The sequence below is a fragment of the Blastomyces dermatitidis genome (genome assembly GCF_000003525.1).
Source record: "Blastomyces dermatitidis ER-3 genomic scaffold supercont1.4, whole genome shotgun sequence".
In the NCBI taxonomy this organism is placed as follows: domain Eukaryota; kingdom Fungi; phylum Ascomycota; class Eurotiomycetes; order Onygenales; family Ajellomycetaceae; genus Blastomyces; species Blastomyces dermatitidis.
In genome coordinates, this window is record NW_025544777.1 from 957,539 (window position 1) to 981,418 (window position 23,880).

At 34.3% G+C, this 23,880-nt stretch overlaps 3 protein-coding genes across 3 annotated transcripts; 1 reads left to right on the top strand and 2 right to left on the bottom strand.

Moving 5' to 3' along the window:
- The first annotated feature begins 15,029 nt into the window (after window positions 1-15,029).
- Window positions 15,030-19,836, top strand: BDCG_03959 (fungal specific transcription factor domain-containing protein). The gene is made up of 4 exons (XM_045419627.1): window positions 15,030-15,420; window positions 15,580-16,078; window positions 16,149-16,908; window positions 16,992-19,836. Exons 1-4 carry the CDS (start codon window positions 15,286-15,288, stop codon window positions 18,067-18,069), a joined length of 2,472 nt encoding a protein of 823 aa, XP_045275882.1. The 5' UTR covers window positions 15,030-15,285; the 3' UTR covers window positions 18,070-19,836.
- Window positions 18,797-19,396, bottom strand: BDCG_03960 (uncharacterized protein). The gene has a single exon (XM_045419628.1). It carries the CDS (start codon window positions 19,261-19,263, stop codon window positions 19,069-19,071), a length of 195 nt encoding a protein of 64 aa, XP_045275883.1. The 5' UTR covers window positions 19,264-19,396; the 3' UTR covers window positions 18,797-19,068.
- A 113-nt stretch (window positions 19,837-19,949) lies between the features above and the next one.
- BDCG_03961 (MFS multidrug transporter) lies at window positions 19,950-22,247 on the bottom strand (the record flags this gene model as incomplete). The annotated part of the gene is made up of 6 exons (XM_045419629.1): window positions 19,950-20,357; window positions 20,437-20,718; window positions 20,792-21,086; window positions 21,146-21,540; window positions 21,599-21,627; window positions 21,947-22,247. The coding sequence occupies 6 exons, from the start codon at window positions 22,245-22,247 to the stop codon at window positions 19,950-19,952; spliced, it is 1,710 nt and encodes a 569-aa protein (XP_045275884.1).
- Window positions 22,248-23,880: the final 1,633 nt, after the last annotated feature.

The following is a 23,880-nucleotide window of genomic DNA, read 5'->3' on the forward strand; positions in this document are numbered from 1 at the left end:
GCACTTTATAAGCTTAATATACAGTTCTATCTCATCTAAGATCTTTAACATACTTTATACATGCTCAGTGTGTTCTTTCTTCTTCACAGAGTATATTATTACATCATTCAGATATATTATTATGAAGACATTCAGATATACATGAAGTATTTTATTAATGAAAGACTGAAATACTGTGAGAATATTAGTCAGATCAAAAGACATTATTAGATATTCAAACAATCTCAGTGCAGTTCTAAAGACAGTCTTTCATTCATTCTCAGATTATATTCACAGTCATGTATATACATTGATTACATTCAGTTATATGAATATAACAGCTCTTACAAGACAGTTGATTACATTCTCAATCAGAGACAGAAAATAGTAGCTCTTTGTTATCTTAGAGTTTAGATCACAGTAGTCTATATATAATCTGAGATCTTTATTCTTCTTCTTCACAAATATCACAGAGGCTTCTGCAGAGGCCTGTGAAGATTAGATAAAGTTATTTTTCAGATTCTTCTTTACATAGGCCTGTAAGATCTCTGTCTCATAGTGAGAGAGCTTATAGATTAATTCTTAGAAGAGTTTCTACTCTTCTATCAAATCTATTATCACATTCTTCTTACAGTGAGAAGAAAGCTCAGCTGTCTTTACTGAGCTGAACATCTCTGTAAGATCTCAGTATTTCTCTGATATCTGAAGCTCAGTTTTCATAATCATAAGATTCTCAGACACTTATAAAGTCATTATATAAATAAGCTTATCTTCTTTAATTAACTCTGCAGCATCAACTGATTCTATCTTTATAAGTAAGTCTATTAACACTGATTGAAAGTATAAATCTGACTTATGAACAGCTATGTGCAGATTGTGTCTTTAAAGTTATACAAGTCTTAAGTATATATTATCTGTGATGTCTGTGATAATCACAGTTTCTGCAAATCTTCTTCAGATTTCAGAGAGATCTTGTAATTCAAAAATAATTCTTATAAGTCTCTCAGTTCTCAGATCTGAGTTCTCACATTCTACTTATTATAAGAGCAGATTCTCAGTTTTCATCTTTCAGCTTATTTACTCTGTGAGCTTTAGAGATACTACAGTGATCTGAAATTCTGAGTTCATTAATACTTTTCATACTTGCAGAGTAGTAGTACTGCAGTACAGTCTCTCTCTATAAGTAAGTATTTTTATCAGAGAAGCAACAGATTCAGATATCAGCTTTAAAATCTTTAAGAAGACTGTTACTGACTCTGTCTGTGACTTCTTAAATTTCTATTTTAATTTATCTGAACAGTTTGTATAAAGATATTCTGATTTAGAATAGATAAAGTAGAGTTTCTTTTTCTTAGTCTCTCTGTTATACACTCTATTTGCAGAAGCTTATAAAGCTCTCTCTTTCTACTTAGCAGTCAGATACAAATCTCTCTGTGTTTTATTATCTTTTTCTAATAAACCTGTTCTCTGTTATTCTGATTCTCACAGAGTTAATCAGTGATTCACTCTTTACAGATCTGTAACTCTCACAGTGATTCATAAGCAGTGAATAAGAGTTATCAGTTTCTTCAGAGTTAAGAGCTTAGAGTCTTACTTAATAAGCTTGTTCTGCATGTCTTTATTCAGTCTTTTTATGAATATTATCATTCAGATCTTGTTTCAGAACTCTGTTTTCACAGATCTCAATTCATATTATAATTTCATGAAGCACTGTGAGTAGACTGGCCGCCGGAACCATGAATTTCATGTTTGATCTCATTTGATCTGGTCTCATACATTTCTTGGCGTGAATCCCGCTGGGACTGGCTATCAAAAAAACATGTAAAGTGACTATATATCAGATCTTAAAATGAAATCATGACTTGAAAAAAATGAGAAAGTGATCTTATTTGATCCCATTTAGTCCCATTCTTGACATAAAGTTACTATTTTTAGACATTTTAAGGTTTTTTTTAGACTATTTTTAATTTTTTAAAAAGTAACACTTTTTGGTAACACTCAAATGAGATTTAAAGTCATTTAAAGCAATAAAAATAATTTAAATTGAGAAGTGGAAATCATGATCTTATTTGGAAAATGTGACAAGAGTAGACAGTAAGTCCCACTGAAACAGTATGAGACTACTATCTAATATTAAAACCGTGTAATGGGATCAGTTGAATTGATAATGAGACTATCAAAAAATCTGGTCCTGGTCCCAGACACGGTCACACGGTCAGTCTAACTGTGAGTAGTCTTTATCAGATTTCTTATCTCTTTTTCTAATATTAATGATCACAGCTCAGATGTTCTCTATTCAGCTTATAAAGTCTCTTAACTTATTCTCTAGATAGATCTTGAGAACAGATCAGTGAGATCTCTTATAATTATTCTCTAAATAATTCAGTCAATTCTTGACTTCAGTGTAATAGAGATCTGTTATTATATAGATAACAGCTTCTTCATCTTTCATGTTACACAGCTGAGCTTGTAAGTCAATTTCAAATACAAACTTATAAAAGCTTTTATAGATTGTGATTTAATAAATGACCTTAAGTAATCACAGCTTAAGAAAGTTTCTTTTCAGTTTATAAGTATCTCTGAAGATCATGTCTAGAGACTCAGTTTGAGAGTGTTTACAGACAGTAAGTATTTCTTATAGAAAAATAGCTTAATCTTACAGAAGATGCTTAAGAATGTTCTTTACTGAGATTGATTTATTTGTAAATTCAGAGAGTTTCTCTGTCACAGATGCAGAGAATAATATTTTATAAGTAATTAATAAGTTCTCTGAGACTTCTTTTACAGAGATTATTTATAATTTGAGTGACTGCTTCTGAGTGTCTGTAGTTAGACTGACCGTGTGACCGTGTCTGAGATCAGGATCAAACTTTACAGTTGTTACATTGCTTAAAAGCATTACTTCTGATCATGATTTGTGTTCATTACATTGATTTCAAATCACATTATTTCAAATATTAAAGATTTCAGATTCACTTTTCAAATAAAAATCTAGTTCTGAATAAAGAATATATTTGAATTCTTAGTCACATTTTCATTCTGATCTCATTATTGAGAATGGCATTAAATGAGATTATGAAATCACTTCTCACTTACATAATATCATAACATAGTGCTCATTTATTGAAAATTCAACAGAGAGTGTTATCAAATATCATTACTTTTCTAAACACAGATCATAATTCATATAATTTTAATTATGAAAAAAACATAAAATATAAAAAAAAATAAAAAACAAAAAACAAAACAAACATAAGAAAAAATCACATTAAAAAAAAAAAGAAAAGAAAAAGAAAAAAATAAAAAATAAAAATAAAAAAAATCAAGATTGCAGAGCTGCAGTACTCTCAAAATACTCACTCTTCAGAGTCTTCATAATGTTCATTATTAACTGTGTATCTCTCACAGTGAGAGTAACACAGCTGTAATGAGTCATTGTCTTAACATTATCTAATAAATAATCAGTATATATCTGTATAAATGTGAATAATTAGAAAACATACACTTAAAAAGTGTGATCAGAGTGAACTCTGCTGTCACTTGAATGATATCAAGAACAGAATGCTGAAATCAATGATTCCTCTCATCAATTTCATAGATAAGGCATGTGAAGATGATCTTGAGAAATATAAGATCTCTTAACTTCTGATAAAAACAGATCTCACAGAGAGACTCTATTTTCATGATATCAGAGACTGAGTGTTATTAAAAAGCATTACTTTCATGCAATGCACATGTACTTGCTGCAGCAATTCATTCTCTGTGTATGTAATCAAGAGTTATGACTTTCTCACACTGTACAGCTCTCTCTGAGATACTGCTGTCAGTTTGCAACTCATACAGTCTCTCAGTTCAGCACATACTACATATATGCAGCTCTGTATACTGAGGCTGTATTGATCATTATAGCCTGGTGTGATACTCACTTTTCACAAGTCATGTTTTGTTTAAGAAGAAAGAAGGAAGATGTGACTGTTATTTTATTGAGAGAGAGATAAATAATTAATATTATTGAATTAATTTAATTCATCTGCATTTAAAATTTGATTAGTTTATACTCTTCAATTTGAGAGTTTCTATAAGTGTTTTAATAGTTTTCATACCAGCTTGAACTTAGTGATGAATTGAAGAAGAAGAGAAAAGAGAGAAGAAAGAAATGAGAATAACTTATCTTTATAATATGAAAACAGAGAATCACTGTAATCATTCTCTCTAGTAATAAAGATCTGTTTTCTGCATGTATCTCTGATATAGATTATATGATAAATGCATACAAAGAATACTAATAGTGCATATATTGAATGAAGATAATGTTGCTATGCAACACTGTAGTTATTTCTGTATATCTCTGAAAACTGTTAATAGTTTCTTTATCTCTTTATGTTTGATAAGTTAATAATATATTCTGATGCACTCTCTCTTTCATCATCATCATTATCATTATTATCATCATTATTATTATTATCATCATCATCATTATTATCACTATCACTATTATCATCATCATCATCATTATTATCATCATCATTATATTATTGCCTGTCTTCACTCTCTCTTCAATACTTATTAAAATCAATTATATCATCTCTCTTCAAATATTCTACGGTTCTGCGGACTATCAAGGTGTGTGAGCACTGTCACAGATTGAAGAGAGAGGAGAAGAAGATGTTCAAGCACAGAGAGACAGATTGTAAGACATGTTATAATGTCTTGAAGAGGCTTTATAAGAGAGCAGAATAATAATGATTTTAAGTAACACTTCTGATAGATTTAGACTGAACTAAGTATAGAAATAATGCAGATGGCATCATCTGTGAGAGATTGAAAAAGAAGACAGTGAAAAGTCTCATATAGCAGTGATGAGATCAGAAGAAGTTCTGAGAATGATTTGAGATCAAGATGAAGAGAGAGAGAGAGAAGAAGAGTATTACTATAAATAAGCAGCAGCAGAAGAAGATTGAGAAGATATTGAAGTAAGAGATAAAGAAGTCAAAACTGATAAGTTTTTTATTAAGAGATAATGATTTTTGATAATACTTCTGTTCTCTAATTGATTAGCAGAAGCTGATAGAGAAGAAGGAAATTAAGGCCTTGTTCAGATCTTGAATGCACTTCATGATTCAGAATATTGAGAAGATAGCTCTGCTCTCTGAGCATGTCAATCTGCTTATCACTGAAGTGAAACCTGAGACAGCAGATCAGAAAATGCAGGATTTTGAGACATAGATTGACCTGGCTGAAAGAGAGCAGTGAGAACTCTTTTCTAAGAAGGCAGTGAAGAAAGATTTTGAGATGATTATCATCTCAGATGAGAAGAAGAAGAAGAAGAAGAATGAGAAGTGAATTATAAAGAATGATAAGAAGAATGAGAAAGAGAAGAAGTAAATTTTTTTCTTTTTATATTAGTTAGTTATAAGTTTAAGTTTTTAATTATTAATAATTAAAATTAATTTTGAGTTTTCAAAAATTATTGTACAAGTTGTAATCAAGTCAGAAATGATATATATATATATATATATTTAACTATCATGATTCACAAATCACTATAATGTATAAGTATCAACATTTTTTCAACATTGATATTCACAATATTAATATATTTTTAATAATATTATCTAATAATGCAATTTGATAACACTCTCTTTCACAATATTAATATATTTCAAGAAATATGACAGAGATTAATCAAGATTGTTTATTTACTTTTATACATTAATGATATTCAATCTGAGTTAGTATTAAAATTATAACTAAGCTAAGAAATAAGATTATTTTCTCTTATATTAATTCTTCTTACACACATCAGTGATCAGTTATTGAAAATAAATTATTATCTTTCTTAAATTATTATTATATCTTCTGAATTCACTTCTTTTACTTCTTTTACTTCTATTGAAGATTCATAAACTCTTCAAGAAATCACTGTGAATCACAAAGTCTATATTATTTATAATTCAACACAGAATACTCTCTTTCAATTATAATAAATGATCACTTTATTCTTCACATCTGATTTCAGATCACAAAATTTATGAAAAACTTAACATAAATATTGAGATAAACTATGAAATAATTATCAACAGATTGTATTGTAGATTACTGAAGAGTCATCTCTTTACTGCAATCACTGTAACTTTATTCAGAAACATTCATTATAAACTGATTATAACTCTGAAGAAATTTCCTGACATCTGAAGTCATCAGAATGCAGATAATAAAAGAAAAATAATTAGAAAATTACTACTGAGCTGATAAGTTACTCTATCAGATAATAATTTTTAATAATGCTAACTTTCTAATTTAAAGAAAATTATGTGAAAATAACTCTGTATCAGTACTCTGATTTCATAACTCTCATCTGATAACTTCTGTGAATAATTACTTTATATATGTATATCTCTGAATCTTTCTCTTCAATCAATTGAAAATTCTGAATTCTGAACACTTCTTCAAATACTTAATTCAAATCTTCATATTTCACATCAATTCTGTCTTCAGTTCAACCTCAAGACACACTACAAAGTTAATATACAACATCTAGAATCAGAGTTGAAGAATTATTGAAGAGTGTCTCTCACAGTGAATGTATGAACTAGTATAAATAATCTTACATTTATAAGAGTTATATGTTATTACATTGATGAGAACTGAACTTATTGAGAGACATTAATTGAATTTGAATCATTGATCAGTAGTCATACTGAGAATTATATGACAGAGATATTAATAACTGTGATTAAAAATAACTATTGAGATATTAGTTTCAGTCTTCTTACAATTATAACTGATAATACTGTGAATAACTATACTATGATGAAGAGCTTGAAGCAAAAATTGACTTTGCATTTCTGAAATGATAAATAAGGTCATATCTTCTGCATTGCTCATGTGATTCAACTTGTGATATAAACACTGATAAAGAATCTTAACATTGAGACAAAGAATAATAAGATGACTGATTCTTAAGATAAGAATGAGATGAAAGTAATTACTCAAGTAACTTTTATATTCATTTTATAAAAGATAATGTTTTTTGATAACACTTTTTGATATTGCTTTTTAATAACACTTTTTAATAATACTACTGTTAATTTTGAATAGATTGACTAATAATTTAAATATCATAGATTTGAAACATTGTTAATACAATTTGTACCTCTTCTAAATAATAACAACAATTTCATGATATTTAATAAACAAACAAATCAGTCACATCACTGAATATGATACAGAATGTTAGAATATAGTAAAGTTCAATATATGAGATAACTGTTCAGACTCTTTAATTGCATCAGATAATTGATTATTGAGTGTAACACTCTGATTAGAAAAAGATTCAGATATTGAAACTTTCTGATATAAAGTGAACTCAGTTGAAATATGTGATTGATTTACTGTTTCAGTTTTATAAGATAATAAAGACAGTCTCAATCACTTATACATCAATGCTGCAGTCAGTCTGATAAGTGTATAACAGTTTATTTACTCATCTTGAGAAGCAGTTGAATCACTCAAAAAGAAATTCAGTCTGAGATGATACTATAGTGCAGGCTATTGTTACTGTAAGGAATAAACTGGCATATTATTACAGTAAAATGAAACAATCTTTTACAGAGTACTATGCTATAGCAGCTCTACTAGATTTCTCTCATTGAGTTAATATCTACACTTCTCAAGATTGAATAGAGAAGGAATGAGACTCATATATTAAATTAATCTGAGACTACTATAATATCAACTATCAGAGATTTGAATGAGCAGATGTTCAAGATATGAAGACAGTGAAATACAATTCTCTAGTAAGTAATAATCTTTGATAACACTTCATATCACATAGAACTATAATACTAACTTTGAAACAGAACTTACATACATTGATTGCAATCAAAAATCAGGCAAAACTACATACTTGTAAAACTGAATTTGACTGCTATCTTCAAGATAATCTGATGAATTTATACATTAAATCAATTCTAGAGTTATGAAAAATTGTTGAGAGTATATATTCAACTGTTACACTGATGATGTGTGATATTCTGATAATTCTATTAACAGAGATGAGAATGAAGTGAAAGTTCAACTCAAGTTGAGATATTTATCACTATTATCAGAGACAATTACAAGAAGAAACAATCAAGAAACTTATAATTATAAAACATGAAATTATCAGACAGTTTAATATCTCTGATCACAGTATATCAGAGAAGTGTAGTTTTCATGAGAAAGTGAAGAATAAACTTGTACAAGAATGTATTTAGTTATTTCATGAGTATTATTAATAATTGTTATCAAATTCTGATTATATAAGCAATCACTGAATGAACTGAATAAGACTGATTTTGATCTTCAGTCTCAGTCTTATTCTGATTTTGAAAGAATAATCATCTTTCACAGTTTATTCTGGAAAATTACTCTCATTTCACTGTTCTTGAATTAAATCTAGTCATTTTTCATGCCATTTCTCTCAGAAATGGTTCATTTTCAGATTTTTTTGAGGCTTGGTTCTGGTGAGACTCACGCTAAGAAATGTATGAGATCAGATCAAATGAGACCAAATGTGAAATTCATGATCCCGCCGGCCAGTCTATCTGTAGTAGAGTTTACAGAGATTGAAGTATGTAAGTTTCTAGTTCTTTCAGTTATAACAGATGATTGCTGACTGACTGAGCTTGAAATATAAGAATAAGTGCTTACAGATGATTATTTGAGTATTTGCAGCTTGACATAATATATACTGTTAACTAGACTGGCCGCTGGGACCATGAATTTCACGTTTGGTCCCATTTGGTCTGGTCCCATACATTTCTTGGCGTGAATCCCGCTGGGACTGGCTATCAAAAAAACAGGTAAAGTGACTATATATCAGATCTTAAAATGGAACCATGACTTGAAAAAAATGAGAAAGTGATCCCATTTGGTCCCATTTAGTCCCATTCTTGGCATAAAGTTACTATTTTTAGACATTTTAAGGTTTTTTTTAGACTATTTTTAATTTTTTAAAAAGTAACGCTTTTTGGTAACACTCAAATGAGATTTAAAGTCATTTAAAGCAATAAAAATAATTTAAATTGAGAAGTGGAAATCATGGTCCCATTTGGAAAATGTGACAAGAGTAGACAGTAAGTCCCACTGGGACAGTATGGAACTACTATCTAATGTTAAAACCGTGTAATGGGATCAGTCGAATTGGTAATGAGACTATCAAAAAATCTGGTCCTGGTCTCAGACACGGTCACACGGTCAGTCTACTGTTAACTACTAGAAGTATTCACAGTAGAAAGATAAAATGTAGAGATTAAATATATAATAGCATTCAAGCTGAGTTATGAATAGTATTCATGAACTCCAGTCTATATAGTTGTATGTAGCCAAGAGCCGCTAGCTCTATTAATTACGCGAGAGATAGAAATAGAGGTAAAGAATCCACGAGAAGCAGGATTTCTTACAAATTCATACAACTGAATCACATTATGAATGAAAATATAAGTTAAATTCTTTAACTTCAAGTTCTTGTAGATGAGTATAAAGTGTATTATCTTGATAAAGTGATTCACTATCATCAGCACACTGTCAAAACAGATATTATATATATTCTTACTTTCAGAGAGACTTATAAGAATATTAATTTCTAACTATTCTCAAGATTTCTGTGAGATGAGTAGAGAAGTAAGTTCTTTATATAATCTGAACTGTACTACTCATGAATTCTGATAAATAGTATAAAAATTTACTATCTTCTTTATAAGTTCTCATATCTTTGATCAGAAGTATTTTCTTATAAGTAACTTATAAGTTCTAGTGTCTGTAAAATGACCTGCTAGAGAAGAGTCATGATATCTTTTAATAAGTTTTATATATAGAAACTTATTCACAGATATATAAATTCAGCTCTCTCTTTATAAGAGATTATTTAAGTCTCTTTAATTCTTTATTTCTGCAGAGTTGATCTCTGCTGTGAGTAATTTCTAAATATACTGAGTATATTCATTCTTCAGTTACAGTTCAGACAATCTGAATAGAAGATTTTACAAAGACTTATACTCTGTTTTCTCTTATATCAGATCTTTCACAGTACTTCTTAAAGTCTGTAAACTCTTCAGATTATAGATACTCTCTTCAAGAATTCTCACAGAGATTCTCAGAGTGTTAACTCTCAGTATTATAGAAAGTAGTTATACAGACTTCTTTTCTCTCTCTTCTCTCTTCTCTTAAAAGAGATTAAGAGACTCTTTAGTCAATCTCTTTACAACACTCAGTCTGAGTATTCTGTAAAGCTTTTCTATCTTCTCTAGTCTCTCTGTATCTGTTATTCTGATCTTCTTAATATAGTCTGATCTGTAAGAGAGTCTGTCTGCTGAGTTCTTAGTTCTCTTGATATATTCTATTTTAAATCAGAACTTACTCAGTCTCTGAGCTCAGTAAATCTATTACTATAAGAGTTTCTTAATTAAAGTAAACTATTATAAGCTGTTATAATTAGTTTTAATAGTAATCACTGTTATAATATTCTTAAAGTAGTGATATCAGTGATAAAAGAATTTCACTATTATAAGAAGCTTCTAATTATAAATGTTATAATTAATCTCTATAAGTTATATCTTCTATAAGAAAAAGATCACTGAAACTCAGTTCTTATTTAACTGTAGTTATAAAACTATTTCTGAAATTATAAAGAAAAAGACATCTATCTTCAATCTGATTAAGAGTAAGAAATCAAAGTGAAACAGTATTACTGTATTTATAAATATCTATTTTAATCTTATAAAGACTCTGTGAGCTTCTGAGATAAGAAAGTTCTCACAGTTAGACTGGTCACTGAAATCATGAATTTCACATTTAATCTCATTTGATCTGATTTCATACATTTCTTAGCATGAATCCCGCTGAGACTAATCATTAAATAAACATGTAAAGTGACTATATATCAGATCTCAAAATGAAATCATAACTTGAAAAAAATGAGAAAGTGATCTCATTTAATCTCATTTAGTTTCATTCTTGACATAAAGTTACTATTTTTAGACATTTTAAGGTTTTTTTTAGACTATTTTTAATTTTTTAAAAAGTAACACTTTTTGGTAATACTCAAATGAGATTTAAAGTCATTTAAAGCAATAAAAATAATTTAAATTGAGAAGTGAAAATCATGGTCTTATTTGAAAAATGTGATAAGAGTAGACAGTAAGTCTCACTGAGACAGTATGAGACTACTATCTAATGTTAGAACCGTGTAATGAGATCTGTTAAATTGATAATAAAACTATCAAAAATTCTGATTCTGATTTCAGAGATAATTACACAGTCAGTCTACTCACAGTTCTCTCTTCTTAATAATCTTTTCATTCTTCATTTATAGAATAACTTCTTCTTATTTTCACTCTTCAGTATATCTGTAAGAGTTAAGAAGATTCTTATAAATATAAAGATAAACTATCTATAGAAATTCACAAAGCTCAGAAAGATCTGAATCTTATAAATATTAATTAACTTCAGTTATAATAGAATAGTTTTAACTTATAAAGATTTCATCTGAATATTATCTGCAGTGATTATATATTTTAGAAAATTAATTTAATAAGTACTGAAGTTATACTTTATAAGCTTAATATACAGTTCTGTCTTATCTAAGATCTTCAATATACTTTATATATACTCAGTGTATTTCTTCTTCTTCACAGAGTATATTATCACATTATTCAGATATATTATTATAAAGATATTTAGATATATATAAAGTATTTTATTAATGAAAGACTGAAATACTATGAGAGTATTAATCAGACTAAAAGACATTACTAAATATTTAAATAATCTCAGTGCAGTTCTAAAGACAGTCTTTTATTCATTCTCAGACTGTATTTACAGCTATGTATATATATTAATCATATTCAGTTATATGAATATGACAGCTTTTATAAGACAGTTAATTATATTCTCAATCAGAGATAAAGAATAGTGACTCTTTATTATCTTGAAGTTCAGATTATAGTAGTTTATATATAATCTGAGATCTTTATTCTTCTTCTTTATAAATATTACAGAGACTTCTGCAGAGATCTATGAAGATTAGATAAAGTTATTCTTTAAATTCTCTTTTACATAGATTTATAAGATCTCTATCTTATAATGAGAGAGCTTATAAATTAATTCTCAGAAGAGTTTCTACTCTTCTATTAAATCTATTACTAGATTCTTCTTATAGTGAGAAGAAAGCTTAGCTATCTTTACTAAGTTAAATATCTTTATAAGATCTCAGTATTTCTCTGATATCTGAAGCTCAGTTTTCATAACTATGAGATTCTCAGATATTTGTAAAGTTATTATATAAATAAGCTTATCTTCTCTAATTAACTTTGTAGTATTAACTGATTCTATCTTTATAAGTAAGTCTATCAACACTGATCAGAAGTATAAACCTGACTTATAAATAGTTATATACAGATTATGTCTTTAAAGTTATATAAGTCTTAAGTATATATTATTTATAATATTTATAATAATCATAGTTTCTGTAAATCTTCTTCAGATTTCAGACAGATCTTATAATTTAAAAATAACTCTTATAAGTCTTTTAACTCTCAGATCTGAGTTCTCATACTCTGCTTATTATAAGAATAGATTCTCAGTTTTCATTATTCAGCTTATTCACTCTATGAGCTTTAGAAACACTATAGTAATCTGAGATTCTGAGTTTATTAATACTTTTTATACTTATAGAGTAGTAGTACTACAGTATAATCTCTTTTCATAAGTAAGTATTTTCATCAGAGAAGTAACAGATTCAGATATCAGTTTTAAGACTTTTAAAAAGACTGTTACTAACTCTGTCTATAACTTCTTAAATTTCTATTTTAATTTATTTAGATAGTTTATACAGAGATATTCTGATTTAGAATAAATAAAGTAGAGTCTCTTTTTCTTAATCTCTCTGTTATATACTCTATTTATAAGAGCTTGTAAAGCTCTCTCTCTCTGCTCAGTAGTCAGATATAAATCTCTTTATATTTTATTATCTTTCTCTAATAAATCTGTTCTCTGTTATTCTGACTCTTGTAGAGCTAATCAGTGATTCACTCTTTATAGATCTATAACTTTTACAGTGATCTGTAAGTAATAAATAAGAGTTATCAGTTTCTTCAGAGTTAAGAACTTAGAGTCTTACTTAATAAGCTTATTCTACATATCTTTATTCAGTCTCTTTATAAATATTATTATTCAGATCTTATTTCAGAGCTCTATTTTCACAGATCTTAATTTATATTATAATTTTATAAAGTACTGTGAGTAGTCTTTATCAGATTTCTTATCTCTTTTTCTAATATTAATAATTATAATTCAGATATTCTTTATTCAGTTTATAAAGTTTCTTAATTTATTCTTTAAATAGATTTTAAGAATAGATTAGTATAATCTCTTATAATTATTCTCTAGATAATTCAGCTAGTTCTTGACTTCAGTATAGTAGAGATTTGTTATTATATAGATAACAGCTTCTTTATCTTTTATATTATATAGCTGAGCTTATAAGTCAATTTTAAATACAAACTTATAAAAGCTTTTATAGATTATGATTTAATAAGTGATCTTAAGTAATTATAGCTTAAGAAAGTTTCTTTTCAGTTCATAGATATCTCTGAAAATTATATCTAGAGACTCAGTTTAAGAATATTTATAAATAGTAAATATTTCTTATAGAAAAATAGCTTGATTCTATAAGAGATACTTAAGAATATTCTTTACTAAGATTGATTTATTTATAAATTTAAAGAATTTCTCTATTACAGATGTAGAGAATAGTATTTTATAAATAATTAATAAGTTCTCTGAGACTTCTTTTATAGAGATTATTCATAATTTAGATAGCTGTTTCTAAGTGTCTGTAGTAGAGTTTATAGAGATTGAAGTATATAAGTTTTTAGTTCTTTCAGTTATAATAAGTGATTACTGACTGACTGAGCTTGAAATGTAAGAATAAGTACTTACAGATGATTATTCAGATGTTTATAACTTGATATAATATAAACTATTAACTACTAGAAGTATTCATAATAGAAAGATAAAATATAGAGATTAAATATATAATAGTATTCAAGCTAAGTTATGAATAGTATTCACAAACTTCAGTTTATATAGTTATGTGTAGTCAAGAGCTGCTAACTCTATTGATTACATAAGAGATAGAAATAGAGGTAAAGAATCCGCGAGAAGCGGGATTTCTTACAGATAGAGAAACTATGATATACTTTCACTCTCTATTTAAATTAATTCTCTATTCAACTCTAGCTTTCACTTCATCTCTTACTATTTTCTAAAGCTTTTAATTCTATCTTCTCTTTCTGCTCTTTTCTTTATATATAATTACTTCTTCTATAAGAGCTTTTACTTCTTCTTTACAAAGTCTTTATTCTTCTCTTTATATATAATTACTTCTTCTATAAGAGCTTTTACTTCTTCTCTACAGAGTCTCTGTTCTTTTCTTCATAGATAATTACTTCTTCTACAAGAGTTAATCTCTATAAAACAATCACAGTATATATAAGAGTGTATACTTATCTCTCATCTTTTAGAGAATTAGATGAGTTTTTACTCTTATATCTGACTCTATATAGCAGTGTATACTATATTTATACTTTTATTAATCAGTTTAAGTAATAGTCTTTTATATTTTTATATTATATAAAAAATAGTAACTACAGTTAAATTAATTATAAATATATATAAAAAATAAAATATATAAAAATTTTATATTAATATTATATAAATTTAAATTCAATTCTTTTTAAAATAAAATAAATAATAAAATTTTATTAAAAAATTATTTTTATTATATATTTAATTTAATAGTATTTAATAAAAAAAATATTAAAGAATTGAAAATTGATTATAAAAATTATATATATTTTTAAAAAAAGTCAGAATTAAAATTGAAAAATAATTATATTTACAATAAATAAAAATAAGTCAAGATAATGAGAAAATTGATAATAAGAATACATAGAGTATAAAATTTGAAGCAATTATAGAATTTTGTATGAGAAATTATTGATTAATTGAGACATGTGACTGCAGTAGCTGAAGCCACTATCAACAGCTTCAAACATATTATTGATCAAGATGGAACAATTCATGAGTAAACATTCAAATCTATTATTTGCTGATCTTGATACTAGGACTTCTGATATGATATGCAACCTTTTGCCCTTCTCATTGACCCAGTTTCACATGAACGGCCACACGCTGTCTGTTCCCCGCGACTCTTGGTTGCGTCGATCTGGCAATTGAGACCTTGAAGACATCAAGGTCCAAATGGCTGCTACCAATGTTAAACAGTCCTTCACTGATCCGTGGAGGACGTCACCGCACAAAACCCCTGCGCGTTCAGGAGAAGTGACCAATGGTCGCATCGCTCACACATTAACCGCCTGTACGCGGTGCAGACAGGTATAACCAGCCTCCTCTATCCCTGTGCCTGGGGCTGCTGATGTTGTACAGTACATACGATATCCATACCCTCCTTCCTGTTCCACCGCCTTTGAATATGATATTGTGAACTTTTCATCCATCACTTACATTTGCTTCCACTCACGTATGATAATGCAGAGAAAATCGAGATGCGACCCAGGGATACCCAGATGCGAGCCCTGCCAACGATCCAATACGAAATGCGTATACTATGACCCAGCAAGAAATCGAAATATATCAAGGACGTATATATTGCAGTTGCGCGAAAGGATAAAGATTCTTAGCCAGGAATTGGCTCAGGTCGAGAGCGAAATCAGCCATTGTCCTGATGCCGAACTCATGGTTCGCGGGGCAGGTCTCATAAGGTTCAAAGAAACAGATGAGCCCAGGTTCCTAGGACCGTCAAGTGGCATCACGATTACTCGTCTTGTGATGGAAATGGCAAAGCAGAATACAGATTCGAAGAGCATTAAAGAAGTCGTGAATGAGGCCACTGCGCAGGAAATCAAATATGCTTTTACCCAGGAGAGTCAAAAACCAACCTCGAAAATATATCCAATGATAAGTTCTGTTGCGGAGCCTAATCTCCCACCACGGGAGTTGACCTACCGACTCGTGGATATATTCATGGTCAAAGGTAAAGCCCATGTCTCGCCAACGCCGTTTATTCTTCAAGTCTCTGTCTATTGACTGACATTTTCTACCAGCGCAATACATGCTTCCCACCTTGCATGAACCTTCATTCCGCCGGGAAATAGATGCTGTTTTGGACGGATCTCAAGACCCTTGCCATAATTTCCAATCCCGACTTGTCATTGCGATCAGCATGCAGAAGCTCAGCCCACAGTATGCGGGATTGGCAGACAGCTACTATCTGGCTGCACTTCCCTTTTTGGATCCTTCAATAAAACGGATGGACATATCCACTCTACAGTGTTTAGCACTCATCGCGCAGTATTCATTATTAACGCCAACAAGGACTGCCGCATATTGGGTAGTGGGGGTTGCTGTTAAAATTTGCCAAGATCTAGGTTTAACGGATGAGGAGACCATAACGAAGTCATCGTCAGGCCCGCTAGATTGTCTCGAACTAGATATGCGAAGGCGCCTATTCTGGATTATAACATCAATGGAATATGGTTTGTCTCATAGCCTTGGTCGTCCGAGTGCTTTCGCCATAACCCACGATCATATAAATGTTGAATTCTTTTCTATGGTTGATGATCGTTTTATTACACGCGGCGGCATCCTGCCCGGCAGCCAACCAATTATGAAGAAGTGTATTGCAATTCATTTCTTTAAAATGAGACTCCTCCAGGCCGAAATCCGACGAACGTTATACCTTAAAAAGCGAGATAGACCCCACGATGACAATGATCCGTGGTTTACTAATATGTTAGCTAAACTTGATCGCTGGGTTGCGTCCTGCCCGAAAAATGATGAGGGTAGCGGGCTTAGCGAGTTATGGTAAGTGGGAAGGTTTTTCTTATTTTATTTTATTTTACTTTCTACAGGATCATTTTTAAAACTTAGCACTGATTCGCATCAAGGTTCCAAGGAAGGCGGAATACGATGATCGTATTCATGTTTCGGCCATCTCCACAGGTCCCGGAACCTTCCCTTGAGGCTGCGACGAGGTGTTACAATGCATCTGTCTTTAACATAAAAATGCATAAAACTCAAGTCGACACGAATTCTGTGGACCTGACTTGGATTTTCACCCAGTCTGTATTCATGGCATTGAATACTGTTCTTTGGTCACTTTCATATCCTGCAATTCGACAGGAACATCCCATCGACGAGGTTAAAGGCCATATTGCTATTGCCTTAGACGTACTTATAGTGAGTGCGGAGCGATGGCCAGGGGTAGAATCTGCCCTCCAACTTTATAGAAGCCTTATTGCAGGCTGCCTCAGAGCTTATGGGACCGATGAATCTTTCGTGGTACAGTCTCCGTCCAACCGCTCCTCTCCTTCCTCGTCACATGAAGTCACGACCCCTCCATCCGTGTCCACTCCCCGTAGCGATGCTACGATTTCCGTCGCCTCATCTTGTCATACGACTATCGATGAGTGTGTGACGCCGGGCCCATCTCCATCACTCTCTCAAGCAATCCCCAACGTCGTTAATCGTCCACAGCCATATCCAGTTTGTGTCAGTCGGAACACATCCCCTAAGTCACCAACAGCCACTCCTTCACCAGCTCCCTTTGTACCACAGTCCAAGTACCAGGAGTCAACCCAGCTCAGGCAAGCAGTGGCGACGACATCATATGCACCTCCAGTTGCCAATCATAGCGACGTTCCGTTTGATCCAAATTCCCTATATAACCATTTTCCTTCCGTGCTTCCAGGCTTACAGCACTGGGATCCGAATTATACTACGGCATCCACGACAGCAGGCCATCTTACCTATTCCAATGCCAACGTTGACCCAATGTTCTGGCTAGGATCGATTGGGGACCAATACTCTCAATTCTTTAACCAGCCATACCCCATAGATGTCCGGGGACGAAGCTTAACTCAAGAGGAACATATGGAGCTAATGGCAAATTTGGTTCAAAACCCTCCGGAAGTTTCGTACCACATTAGTGAACCAATGGCGTACTACAACTGCGAAATGCCATAAAATTGCGGCTGCTGCCCACGATTGACTAATGATTCTGGAAATACAATAAACTCCCTTACACGCCTGCCACCTACCAGCCGGTGGCATAATAATGAAGATCGGCCTCATCGAATATTGTGTATTCATGTTGTCGCCTAATTCCCTTTTTTCTCCCTAGGCGGCAGACGCGCCGCATGGAATTCTCACTATATTATTAGAGGAACTGACATAATCCTGTCGCCTGTGTATATTTGTGCGCGCTTCAACGTCGTGTCATGGCGAACTGCGAAAATGGAGTATACGTCCATAGATATTCATGATCATTTCTTTGGCATATTTCTCTTTCATTTTGTTCTGCAAAGTGTTTGATTTTTATGGATCTCCTTTATTAATGCTTTTGCCATGGGATTTATGCCCATTTGGGGAGGACCCGGTGGATATTTTTACCTCCCAATCTAGCACCACATATTTACTTAGGTAATAGCTAAGTAGTTCCAGGGGTACTCAACGCATATCCCCATCAGCGCTCAAGTTGAATTCCTATTGAATGAAAATGTCAACGCGTTTGTTTGATTGTTAGGTAGGCTGGTCTTAACATTGGACGAAATAATTCAGGGAGCAATACCTTTCAAAGATGGAATATTTGCGCCGCTTTTAACTTAACTCTCTCGTCGATCCCTGGTTAACGATGATGTCTTTCACAAAGTTTGTGAAATGATACCAGTGGGGTTGGAGACCTTCCGGGAGTATGAAGGGATGCGTGGTGAGGGCCAAAGGTTCTCTATCTACACATGGGGGTAGCATTCCATTCCATCAAGATTCAAATCGCTGGTGTAAGCACTTTGGGAAAAGAAGTCGATGGTGAGGTGTTGAATATTCCAGTTGAAATATTTCCAAGTGTGGATACTATAAGTCCCCTGCGTTACTCTCGCTGATGCTGGTAAGACAAGCTCCTCCTTGCCCTATTATCATCGTATGCACCACGAGTAGGATTGGAATCCTACTCTGTCACATTTCTGTTCATGATGGCGTCCCAGTGGTTGAAAACTGTTTCTCATCGCCCCTTTCTCGTTTGAACCCTTCCTCTCCACCATTGCTGTTCCAGGAAGGAATTTCTCTCCGCGCCGGCGGGTTTCTTTCAGCTCGCTTCGAGAAATTTAAGGTGGAGGCAGGATTTAAATTGGCGCGAATGACAGGCTCCATGTTTTTATACATGTGTAGAATCCGAGCAAGATTTGGTGTTTACGCCTAAATAAGCTGGTTAGGAAGAGTATTCGATGCCATAACAATCATTATTTTACCAGCAAGGTTGGGTTTAGCTACGTTTGAGATAAAAAGCTGCTTCCGCAAAAGTAGCCAATTAACGTCCATTCTAGCCAAAATTGGACTTCCCACTTCTTCAGTCTATGTGGGGATGCGAGAAGAAAGTTTTCGCGCTCGCATGTTGGTAATATGGTTATATGGAGTACTAATTTCATGCGCACGTAGAAAGGTCGCTAGCGTATGGCGATGTTTTCACTTCAAAGGAGCTTCTCTCCTGCGATGGCAGGGCTGGAAGGCAAATCAAGTAGAAGATCCAAAATGAGTTCAGGCGCGAGCAGCCGTTGGAAAGAATTCAAGAAAGGGGATGAACCGAAGACGAGAAAAGAATTGACGCAGAAGAAGATATGTAAGTTACATGTAGAAGTAAAATGGCATTGTTACTATGAAAGAGACTGGAACGCAGAATACAAAATACAGATGTAAATGCCAAAAGAACCTGCCCACCAATAGATCATGATGCTTCAGAAGATAGGACTCATCAGAGGTTAAAGAAATAAACTTTATCCTTCGCAAGAGAATGGAAATTGACTATCATTCATGTCAAACTCGCGTGTCTATTTTGGAGGTAAAAATGGTACCTATCCATGATAGATACATGTAATTTGTGCTGATTTATAGCCCTCAAACTCAAAAACACCCGGATAGCTGTCGCTTGATCTAGCCGTGTGTGTTGCTTCTGGATGTGCCAGTTTCTCCAACATGGGTTCCTCCATCATTGATCGATTTTGATAAGGTCCCTCATATTCAATCGAATCATCTTCAGCCACAAAATATTTGTCCGTAGAGTGCCTTGCTATCAGGAAGCTGAGGAACATAGCAAGGCCACTGAACCCTGTGATTACAGCAAAGACACCTTGGATGCCTTTCACATAGCATTCGATAACGCTGAATTTGAACGGTGAAAATAAGGGTAGATTGTGAAGGGTTTCGATATACGCCTCTGCGTTCTTTGAAATTTCGGTTGGAAGCCCGGCGTCGCTTAGGCTCTGGGAAATAACGTTCTAGAAGACTGTGCCCCCCATTCCTATCCCTAGGGCAGCACCAACGGCCCGGAGGAATGAATACATCATAACTGCGTGGGCGACGTTGTTGACAGTTGAGATGGCCTGAACCCCGAGGTTGAGTGCACTGAGAATCAAGCCATGCCCAAACCCAAGAAATACTAGGATAGTAGCCCAAACAGGTGTTTTGGTATTGGCGTCCAACAGTAGTAGGAGGCCAGTTGAAAGTGTTGTGAGAACCCATCCTGCCCCTATTGCCCAGTAGGGCGCTGATTCTAGTACGAACAGGACTTAGCCCTTGAACAGCCTGTAAATAGAGCGGGATATAGTAAAGCGCAATGTACAGCTGTAATCTATTATTAGCCAACCATACAAGAGGAGGGGTGAATAGCATTCGCGTTGTCGTGCTGCCAACGTACCTCTAGTCCTTGAATCAATGAGCAGATATATGCGGCTATCGCAGACCGGCAATAGAACATGTTCTTTCGCAAAAAGGGAATATTCGCTATGCGGAACTCGTACCAAATTGTACACAGGAGTCCAAATATACCGATTAACATGGGAGCGAAAGTTGCCATGTGGTCCCATGCAAATTGAGTGCCACCCCAGGAGATCGCTATCAGGGGGAGGGTAGTACTTGTAATGAATAGAGTGCCTCCGATCCAGTCAACTTGTTTGATCTTATCCATAAATGAGGACTCCTGCCGTTGAAGCCTGAGCGCAATTGGAACCATTACGAAACCAATCGCGCAGAAGGGAAATTAATATAGAACGTCCATCGCCATGTTGAGTGTTCAGCAAATAAGCCGCCAAAAAGTGGCCCAAGGATGGTCCCAACTGCCCATGCCATTTGAATAATTGCTGTGAACTTCGGACGCTGCCTGAGAGGGACAATGTCGGTAAGAATGACATAGCCAAGGACAAAGACACCGCCGGCCCCCACTCCTTGGATAGAACGCCCGGCTAAAAGCGTGGAGAAATTCTGGGCTAAACATGCGATTAATGTACCGGTAGTAAAAAGGCTGACGCTGGCTAGCATCACTTCCCGGCGTCCGAATATATCAGACAAAACGGCGATGAAGGGTTGAAAAACGGCGTAGGTCAAGAGAAATGAGGTTCCCGCCCAAAAAGCGTGAACAGCAGTGCCATTTAGCTCGCTTGCTATCGTCTATCAGTCAGGAGTAAGAATACTGTCACGATCGTCAAAGGATATGATAGACACATACCGGAAGAACGGGGACAATGATGGTTGAATCTAAGGCAATCATTAGATAGAGCAAGAAGATCGAGGAAACTATCAGCCACTCTCTTCTTTGCGGCTTCCATTCCGGGGACCGTGGAGGAGAATCTTTGAATCCAACGTCTGATTCAGAAACTAGATAGCTTCCTAGACCAGTAGATGTTGACGTCTGCCCTCGTATAATTCAGACATGGCTGTGTATGAGCGTCTCCCATTTGACGATGAAAATGAAAATTCGTCTATCTTGCGTGAGAAGCAAACAGGAATGGAGTACTATTTTGAATAAAATTTTGCCGGACTACCGGCAGTCTTAAAGTACAAAATGGAGCTATACAGCCCTCCACATTTTCGGAATGGAGATAGATTGGGGTAGTTGACCCCTGGTTTCTGCTAGGATCTGTACGGGATTGCGGCTGCGGCGCGTTGTGATAGAGGGAGCGAGTATCTATGCTGGACAAGCATTTCATCCTAGATCCGTATATGCTGTGGGCCCAAGTATTCGGTTCAAAATCGCCAAAAGAGTGTAACCGCTCTGTGCTCGCTTCGGGCGCTAGAGACTTGCCAAGACGGAGCAGTTCGTTGTGATCCATGAAGCCCGAGCTCGTATATTCGAGGCGGAGGATAAACGCTCGCATTTTTGACCTTCTGCTTGTGCATGATCAGCATTTGGCGGCTTGGAGGTACTTCTACCCTATCCGAATAGGTTCGCGAGCCACTGGCCGGCGTAACGGGCGCACAGTAAAAATTATTCAACAACATTGATATGAGTCAAGGTTGCCAACAGCGCCCGCGATTTGGAATTTCCACAGCAGAAACGTAAATAAATGGAGAAAAGAAACGTCATATTCAGTTTCTTAATGTGCCAGGTGCAATCCGTAAACAAGAATTCTCTGGTTCAAAGCGAGAGACGCAAAATCCCACATCTCAAGCATGGTCAGTGTCCTAAGGACATAGAGTCCAAAAATTGCCACAACATGCTAGGTCCGGCTCACGGGACGGATGGAACGGTGATACACGAACATACCGTCTAGGAGCACCAGACCGTGACTCCGTTGGCATTATCCATGAAGTAGTATCATGTTGAACTTCCGCACCCCTCAGTAGAACCCAAGATCAAGAACCGGGTTTAAAAAAATTCTGGCCACATATTGTGGAGTTGGTTGGCACGGAGCCGAAACGTCAACAAGGGCAGTTCATCACCAAACCTTTGCCGACTTCCCAGGGGACCCGCTGTTAAATATAGCATACTCTTGGCGCCACTAGGGCCAGAAACTCTCGCTATGATGACGAGCATCTACAGAGTACTCCGTAGAGATTAAGCATAGCGGCCAAAGATTCTGCAGGGAGTGAGTGCCCAAGCCTGCCAACCTTATGCGAAACATTTATGCAAACCCTGTAGATTCAACCAATGCCGTTACCAAGTGGTCGATTCCGTTCAGATTCACCTGCTTCCCAACTAGACGGTTTTTCTAATGATGTTTTTGCTCAAACCTTCCAAGGTTGCGCATTTTCCCTCCAGCAGATGATGATCTGATATCCCAGCAAATCACTGAAAACCATGTTTTACCCCGCGATGGATTTCGCCATGCTCTTCTTCCTGGAAAGATTAGCTGATTGCTTGGCATGAGAGCCCCTCCTTTCTCTTCAGTTTCTCTACCTCTCTCTCTCTCCCATCTTGGGCATTTCTATCTTTGATTCTAACACATGAGGAAGTCACAGTAGCTGTTTTCTAACCATGATATTCCTCTGTGTGTGGGCCTATCCGACTTGATATCGTTGCGGAAGCTAGTAGCAAGGGCTGCCACGAGGACTCGCCATCCTGCACCGTCAAGAAGTGATTCCCTCCATAGTCCAAAACGAGGGCAAAGATGGCGAACCAATAATACAGGTCACAGCCGTGATTGAGAGCGCTTTCTCATGATGCAGATCCCAGTATATCCGCAAAGACGTGAATAACTGTTGATGACTTTTATGAAATATCCGGTGGAGGCTAGACCACTCACACGTTTAACCAGCTCCGCAGGGCCTAGCATTTAGTATGAAAGTTTCTCATTTTGAGAGGCCGTGGAGACACGGCAGCTTCCGAGTCGAATTATACGGAGTATATCATTGTATTCTGTAGGTGTTTATCCATGTTGACACGCAGCACTTTAACGTGTCCGGGATCGAAGATCACGGCCAGCCAGTGGCTTGGCACGAAATGCGGCAGGTGGCTTAGTGTCCAAGCCCTATCTCAATTTCCTTCTGAGCAATGCAGTCGATAAAGAA